The following is an 8,806-nucleotide window of genomic DNA, read 5'->3' on the forward strand; positions in this document are numbered from 1 at the left end:
ACCTCTTTTTCAACATTTTAATTAGGCCTGTCTGTATTTTCTCAAAGTTTTAGTTTCAAAATGCACTTGTCTCAAATGAGTCCAATTTGTAAGTAGTTGCATTCATAAAAACATAATTCAAACAATGTTTCCTTAAGAAATGTTCCTTGTAAGTCTGTGATGGACACAATATTCTGATAAATGATCATAAAAATACCTCAGAATGATGATATTCAACAGCTGGGAACTATAACTCACATCTTGACCTTTTTACCTTTAGCTATTATATATTTACAGAACAGTTTGTTTCAGAACTTTTTGTTTTGTTTTAGATTGGTTTAAAAAGCCACCTGCTGTTTTTAATGTTATTTATACTGTTGTTGATGTCTGTATTAAAGCCAGTTTTCAGTATTTTGGAAGCAGTCTAGTGAAGTAATATTCTGTTCCTGATCTGATCTCAATAGGTGCTTTGAATAAGGTAGTAACGTGTTTACCGTTTATCATATCATTTTGTGAGTTGCTGTCTAATAATTCTTAAGCCGCTATGCTATTATGTCCAGGGCTGCGTTTCCCAAGAGCATCGTAAGCCTAAGCAGATCGTAGAATCATTGCTACCAATGGTCTCTCTACGATTAACGTCCAATATCTCTCGATGCTTTGAGAAACGCAGCCCAGGTGCATCAGCATAGTTACAACTGTACAAGCACTGCACTACCACTAGATGTCACCATATCATTTACGCAAAATGTAGAAGAACCTTTTGAAAGTTGTGGCTTTTTGCCCTAATAAATTGGCATATTATGAAAAACTATTAAATTAATTCAGTTAATGCAATTAGGCTTTTTGTCCCAATAAATAGCCTATGCATATTATGAAAAACTATAAAAGTAATTCAATTAAGCATTTGCAAGAAGTCTGCAGTAAATAATAGTAATAATAAATCCAGTTCTCCACGACTCACCTCATGTTTTCAATAAATCAGCAAATGTAATTCTAGCTATAAGGTGTCTAGCTTCATAACAATGTCTTTTGTTTACTTTGGTTTCCAGAATATTTTAATAACGCTTAATAAGTCAGGCGAAGTTTATAATTTAGCGTAGCTATATCTGAGGAACACAGAACGTCATCTTGGCAGTTAGAACATCAACAAAATATTCTATCGACCAAATATTATTTATTCAAAACCAAGAGGGATGAAATACACAAACAGCTAATGATACTGTGTGGGGACACACACACACACACACACACACACACAAATGCGGATTTTGTTTTGGATACTTGTTTTTGAAACCAAGCAATGCTTACAGTTGCCTCAGTGTGCACCACATGACACGGAACAAACACTGCAGCCAAGGAACTTGTAATGATACACTCAGTCATTATGGATGTCATCCGGGTGGCTCATATTGTAACTGACAGGTGAATCTAAGACATGTAGACTTGACACTTCCTGGTTACATGATTTGATCAGACCTTCAGATGTGTCCGACTAATCAAATGCATATAGTAGCCTAATAATGAGGTCACTGCTATAGTACCGGAAAATGTAGGCTACTTTGTTAAAAGTTAATTTGGCATACCAAAAGGACTGCAATAGGCTCTTCTAGAGTTACAGTATTAATAGTCCACTATTAAACGTGAAGTTAAAGGTGTCATAGGTAGGGCTATAGGCTAGTTTAATTAAAGCCGTCCATGATTCGAAGGAAAATAAAATAGGCTATCTGTAGCCTACAGACATTTGCGATTAATCGCAATTATTATAGACACATGTGCTGTAACAATGACCGGTTTTGAAAAATGCAAATAAACCAGAAAATAAAATGAAACTACGGGCAAAAGTCGAATCAAATGAAAATCTCGTGTGTTCGCTTGCAGGCTCCTTCAACATGCGATGCTCCCTCTCTCTAAACAGCATGCAATAATTGATGTTAGGCGTGTGTGCACATACATGGGTGTTTTCTGTGGTTCAAGTCTCTTGCAGAAGAGGTCGCGCGTGCACCTCCGCCACAGAGAGGGAAAATCCTCCTCCAGTCAGTCTCGCGTGTCTCACTTCTATGGAAATGAATTCCGTGTAGTCTGCCTCGCGCCACCGCAGTTCGGAAATTGAATGGGATATAGATTGTGATCCCGGAGGGAAACCGCAACACCTGTCTCGTCTAATAATATCTTTCTCTCCTTTATTCTGTAATCCATTGTCTCCTCACGCAGATCACCTTTCAACAGTAACCTTGTATTAAATTAACACCCTCTACTGTTAATCAGACCTGGCATGGCCTAGAAAGTTGTGACATTTCCCATCTCAAAGGTTTGTGGTGACATTCAAAGGCCATCAATGCGTAGTTCAATTTGTAATTCATACCCGGTTATATAGAGCCTTTATATCTGATCACACCACCTACAAACACGTTCCCTATTGTTCCCTTTTACACTAAAACCCCGATATTTATAGGAAACTGGGTTTTTAGGGTGGGATTAAATATGTTGTTGTTTATGCCAATATATTGTTTTACTGTGTGACTGGACTGGTCTCATCCACGTCTGGTCAGTTGTGGGTATCCGTAAGATACAAATTGGGCCATTTTTTATTTATGCTTCCTGCGACTTGGTATTCAGCAAAACTCAGAAGTGATTTAGGGGCAAGAGAAAGTTTCAAGCAGCTATGTCACCTGATTTGGATTGAAAGAACTTGGGGAAGAAAAAAAAAAAACTCTCTCTCCCCACCCCCACAGAGAGGAAGACCGCCCACACCACAGACAGTCGGCCCGAGACCCCTTATACACTTAAAAAGAGGTGGCACTCTGAGAGCAGCGTTCATTCAGCACTGCCTGAGTAAGAAGATTACTTTTGCACTGCTCGTCTAGATACTCTTTCTCTGTTTAAACATGCTAAGGATGCTAAAGCGCCAGCAGCTCCACCCGGGAATGATTTTATTACTCTTATGGCTCTGTTATTTGATTGAAGATCAAAAAGTGCAAGGTGAGTGCACTTTTTTCTTTCTTTTTTTGCTGTATATTTGTTTCTTCAAAATTATTTTTTGACATGTTTTAGATATGAGTCTGGTCTGCAATTCATTTAGAATTAGAGTAATTCTTTAGAATGAAGGGAACTGCTTAAATGCAAGACAACTGTAAAGTTTTGTTCTTGGCTCGCGCTTGTGTCCTCGAGACAGGTGCGTCCTTACATGCACCATTATTTAAAAAAAAAAAAAAAAAAAAACATCCAGAATTTACTATGCTAAATTAAGAGATTAAGAACATTTTATCGTTATCTAAAATAAATGACCAAGATTGTCAAAATTAGAGGACACCGACATGCATCTTGAAAATAAGAAGAATAATGTTTAATAGTCTATTAATATGATAGTATTATTGTCCAGCAATAATGTGAAGAATAACTGTTTTGTATAAATGCATATTTAGCGCACCCTCAAATCAACCATTATGCATTAGACATTCGATTTTTTTCTCAAATATTTTTCTCAAATAGTAGGTAGTGAAATTAGACACTGCCTACCTCGTCTGGCTTTCCAAAGAAAAGAAAAAAATCAGTGGACATAATGCAAAAAAAAATTGTACCATTTTAATGCATTTAATTATTAGAATCGCTTTGCGTGTTTGTCACCAAATCGGCACGATCATTTTGGAGAACAAAGTTTGATGAAGCTCGCGTGACTGTATGATTTAATTGGATTGTCTGGTGCGTGGTATCCCCGGCGCGAATGCCTAATTTAATACATAAACACGACTGATTCCCCCCAGGGTTCAAAACATCTCTGAACCTTATTGTAAGCAGCGGATAAATGCCTTTGTGTTGCTAAAAGCAGCGTTTGGAACGCTCCTGTAAGTGTGCTGAAACGTGATGAGCGCAGACAGTTGGCACAGAGCGCTCGAGGAACTGGAGTCTAGACTGCCATGCACATTGTTTAAATAGGTACGAGTCTGTCAATCTGCCACTTACTTTAAGACAATAAATCTCTGCACGGTCATAACATATTCGACGACAAGAAAAGCATATTCCCGAGCAGACCTGGAGCCCTTGAGTTGTCTGGGTGAAGGCATGCAAGTGTAAAATAGTCGCATTACGTTGGGAAAAATCAGACAAAATACAGCGGGGGAGGGGGAGCAGGAGAGCTCCAGCTAATACAGGCTGCACGTGTTGTGTCTGGGTCATTGGCTTCAGACTTTAATACGACTGGCTCTTTTTCTTTTTGTTTACAGCTGGTAACTGCTGGCTCCAGCAAGGCAAGAACGGGAGATGTCAGGTCCTCTACATGCCTGGGATGAGTCGAGAGGAATGCTGCCGGAGTGGGAGGCTCGGTACATCTTGGACTGAGGAAGATGTGCCAAACAGCACATTATTCAGGTGGATGATCTTCAATGGCGGGGCTCCAAACTGCATACCTTGTAAAGGTAGAATCCCATGTTCGTTTGTTGTGGAAACGACTAATAACGTTTGTTGCTATTATATGTCATACAAAAGTGGAAATAATAATAAAAAGTTACTGTGCCTCAGTGGTCTCTCTCACACCATCTTTACCTTAATATAAATAGTCAAACAAATAAAATGTATTGACAAGAGATTATCAATGTGTGTAATAAAAATTCAGCCGCTTCAAATATCATGTTCCTGTCTGACTGAATTTTAGAGACCTGTGATAATGTGGACTGTGGCCCTGGGAAGAAATGTAAAATGAACAGGAGGAGTAAGCCTCGCTGCGTCTGCGCCCCAGACTGCTCCAACATCACCTGGAAGGGGCCGGTGTGCGGCTCAGACGGGAAAACATACCGAGATGAATGTGCTCTTTTGAAATCCAAATGCAAAGGGCACCCGGATCTGGAGGTGCAGTACCAAGGCAAATGCAAAAGTAGGTAACACTCTGCTTTCAAACACAAAAAACTAACCTTGAGCAAGATTTCAGAAGCTGTACCCAGTATCCTACAGTTTATACTAAATAAAGCCAACTCTAAAATACACTAAAGAATAAAGAAAGATTTTGAGAAACTAGGTCATTGGTTGTGAAAATCTTCCCTTCTCATCCTTACAGAGACGTGTCGTGATGTCATGTGTCCGGGAAGCTCGACTTGTGTGGTGGACCAGACAAACAACGCATACTGTGTGACATGCAACCGCATATGCCCAGAGGTCACGTCTCCGGATCAGTACCTTTGTGGCAACGACGGGATTGTTTACGCCAGCGCATGCCATTTGAGGAGAGCCACGTGCTTGCTTGGTAGATCCATTGGAGTGGCATATGAAGGGAAATGCATCAGTGAGTGTCAACATAAATTTGACTTGTTTCATTTAAATGAGAAAAGTTGAAAATGGAGAAATGGTGGAATTTGTTTTCAGTTCAGAGTGCACAGGCAACAATGGTGAAATCCCAAATGAATTCCATTAGTTCCATTAGTCTTTCGTGACAATCTCAATTGTGATTATTATTTGCAAAGGAAAGTCATTGGTGTCTAATTGTTTCCTGATGTTGGCAACATCATCTCGTGTGTTATAACAAACTGAGCGTGACTTGCCTACAGCTCTCCACAACAACAACAAACACATTTATGAACTTCTACGTAGGAAACACTGAAGTGTTATCAGAGGAAATTGACCGCTATTGTCCCCCATTGTCTTTTTAGAGGCCAAGTCATGTGACGATATCCAGTGCAGCGCAGGGAAGAAGTGTCTATGGGATTCCAAGATGGGTCGTGGGCGCTGTGCAGTTTGCATGGAGATGTGCCCAGAAAGTCGATCGGAGGAGGCCGTGTGCGCCAGCGACAACACCACGTATCCCAGCGAGTGTGCCATGAAGCAGGCCGCTTGCTCTTTGGGGGTTCTCCTGGAGGTTAAGCATTCAGGATCTTGCAACTGTAAGTAATACATCTTAAAAGACAATCCAATGCTGCCCCCAGCAACCACCTCCCCAAAACCTCCCACCCCTCCAAATAACGCCTCTTCATTCCCTTCCTGCTGCTAAGAGTTAAGCTACAGAAAGGACTTATGATTGGAAGTTCTTTGCATGTCCTCTTTGGCTGGCTTCATTAATTTTGTATTTTCTTGAGAAGAAAAAAAATGATTTATTTAAAAAAGAACCCACAAAATCAATGGAAATCAATGAATACGATGTAAAAAGCAATGTTACAAAGAGCTCTTTCCAGGAGTCCTTTGACACACTAATTTTCTTCATTTAACTAATAAGAAAACATGTGCGGACTAACTTCTGCAGTTAGTGACATTCGAATTCTAGTTCAGTCTGACCTGCTATTGACCAGCAGGTTGAGGTCATATTTCCCCTTTGTCATAGTGTAAATGTAGAGACTTATATAATCATATCAGCTTGTCGATTCCATATTCATGGTTATCATGTAAGTGTTTTATGAATGATGTTTTCTGTTTGATTTCTGCTTTTGGCTGTAATCGATTCTTTCAAATGCACTATGACATAAACAGCTCTGAGGGTTTGAAAAGACATGAATCCTTTTCCTTATACTCACATAAGGTGATTGTAACATTGGTGCCGTTGTTTAAATTACCTAGACTACCTATTTCGACAGATGGTGCACTAGCTTTGAGAATGGATCGATGAAGCTAGAGCTGCCATCAATGAGGGAATACTTACATTCCGATTTGTGCTAGCGAACGAATGGCTTACCTTAACGTTCTTGTGCCTTAAGGTATGTACGTCATTTCAAGGGACCAACTTTATGATCACCTCATGGTTTGAATGACTACAGCATTTTACAGTTTGCAGGACAAGAATATGTTATTAGTAGAGCAATGCTTTCTGTCAGACATCTAACATTAGCGAGGTGAATTTGTGTGTGCAGTCCTGCTGTGGTCGTGTTGTCCTATTTGTTTGTGAGGGACTGCATAATTGTTTGATTGCTTTGCCTGTGTCATTTTTTCAATGTAAACTTTTATGTAGAAAATATATATCTATATTACATATACCTCAGAACTGTGCCACTGCTTGACCATGTAGCTACGGTCGGCCGGTGCACAACCCGTGCATTCAAACTAATGGATTTAGACACAAAACCAGAAAAAAAAGCAGCCATTCATGGAATGCAAGAGCACTTTTTTGGTCTTGATTCAGAAATCTGCCAAACACACCTGAGCCATTAAAGCCTCTGATCAGCCCTGCCCCGTCACACCGCTGACTTCCTTCATTATGTACAACTTGTTGCATAATTTTGGGAGCCAGAGCACCTGGTCAAGCTGTCAAGTAGCCTAGATTGTCAGAGGCTTTGGGATAAAGACAAATACTCACATACATTCTGCGCTGTTGTGGTCTATATTCATGCAACAGCTACCATGTATTCTCCCATATAGCCATTACTGAAGACCAGGAGGATGATGACGATGAGGACGACCAGGACTACATGGCTTATATCCGATTATCACCTGTACTGGATGGATAAAGCACCATCAACCAGTGGAACAGTCCTAGGGCAAGGAATCATGTCCACACTGTACATATGTGTATGCTAATTTATTTTTCAGAGAAAAAAGAAAGAAGTATACATGTAGTTCAGTCTGCTTGATGTTTATTTATACAGTGTTCTGTTTTATAATTTATACATTTACAGTGTCTGGCTTACTTGTCTATCATGTTATTTTGTTTTCACATGTTGTCTTTCCCTTTTTTTTTTTTTTTTTATGACCGAGAAATATATTTGTCCAAAGAGAAGCAGTGTTATTTATTGTGAGGTAAAATGCTATCATGTAAAGTGTGAGTCTTCTGCAAGCTGTAAATTGCATTCCCTGAGCTGTATAAACGCTTATCAATGTCAATTCTGTATCACAGATGTTTATTTCACACATACCTGCATGTTAGATTGTGAGTTTATTTATTGGAAAAAAAATGGAAACGCATAGGAAAAAAATGTCACTCTTTAATGTACATGTATATTTTTGGTTTTGTTTACAGCTCAGTGTAACTGACCAAAGGGATTTTCTTGAACGTTCTTCAATGTTTTTGTGATATGGTGCAGCAGGATAACATTGAAAATGAGCCGTTTCTCATATAGGAAACCCCTGACGATTCCCTTGTACAAAATGCCGTCCGTCATCAACAGCAACAGTCTGACTTTTCAACAATAGGGCAGAAATTAGCAGAGGGTTATACTTGTTCGAGAAAACTGTGCCATGCAACTTTGTCTTTTTTTTTTCTTGCCAATATTCTGCTCTATATTGCTCTTGCAGAGCTAAAGAAAAGGTCATTAAGAGGACTCAGTTATCAATATATAAAACATTCACTTTTTCACTGTTTTCACTTTGTTGTCAAAATGCATTTTTATTTTCAGACATCTCAAGATAAACTAAATTCAGTTATAAATATATAGTTTTGTATTTTTTATGTAAATGTCATATGTATATACAAAGTTTGATGTATTTGTACAGATATTAAGAGTGAAATCAATAAAAAAAAATACTTATCAAATGGTCACTGTGGTACGAATTTTATTAAGAATTGAGTTCTGCCATTAGCTGACAGCATGCACCCCATTCATTTATTATTATGTAATCAAAGTGTCCTGGGTCTATTGCTTAAGCCTTAAGGCCATTACATAAGTTTTTAACTGCCATCATGACTCTACTGCCAGGAAACCCACATCTTTTTCCCCACAATTCAACTAGTATGAATATAAATTGAACTAAATTAAGCCAAAATATTACCATATCAACATATCTTTGAGTTCAGGCTTCTGTCTCAGAGCAATCAATTGTTAAACTCTCTATAAAGCTTGTTTTTACAGACAAACTCTATTTTCCTCATCAGTGTTTCTAGTGACAAAAATCAATCACACACAATCCTACTTTATCTACA

General features: G+C 38.8%; 1 protein-coding gene across 3 annotated transcripts in view; it reads left to right on the plus strand.

Moving 5' to 3' along the window:
• Positions 1-8,729, plus strand: part of fsta (follistatin a) — a 133,281-nt gene extending 124,552 nt beyond the window's left edge. The window contains exons 1-6 of one of the 3 annotated variants that reach the window (XM_058777429.1): positions 1,360-2,958; positions 4,200-4,391; positions 4,628-4,846; positions 5,027-5,251; positions 5,616-5,846; positions 7,286-8,729. In XM_058777429.1, the coding sequence (XP_058633412.1) occupies positions 2,865-2,958; positions 4,200-4,391; positions 4,628-4,846; positions 5,027-5,251; positions 5,616-5,846; positions 7,286-7,308 (984 nt within the window). In that variant the 5' untranslated portion in view covers positions 1,360-2,864 and the 3' untranslated portion in view covers positions 7,309-8,729. Of the gene's footprint in view, positions 1-1,359; positions 2,959-4,199; positions 4,392-4,627; positions 4,847-5,026; positions 5,252-5,615; positions 5,847-7,285 lie in introns of those variants that run through there. The other 2 variants (XM_058777428.1, XM_058777430.1) reach the window with 2 other exon arrangements.
• The last annotated feature ends 77 nt before the right edge of the window (positions 8,730-8,806 follow it).

The sequence above is a fragment of the Onychostoma macrolepis genome, chromosome 05, assembly GCF_012432095.1.
Source record: "Onychostoma macrolepis isolate SWU-2019 chromosome 05, ASM1243209v1, whole genome shotgun sequence".
Lineage (NCBI taxonomy): Eukaryota > Metazoa > Chordata > Actinopteri > Cypriniformes > Cyprinidae > Onychostoma > Onychostoma macrolepis.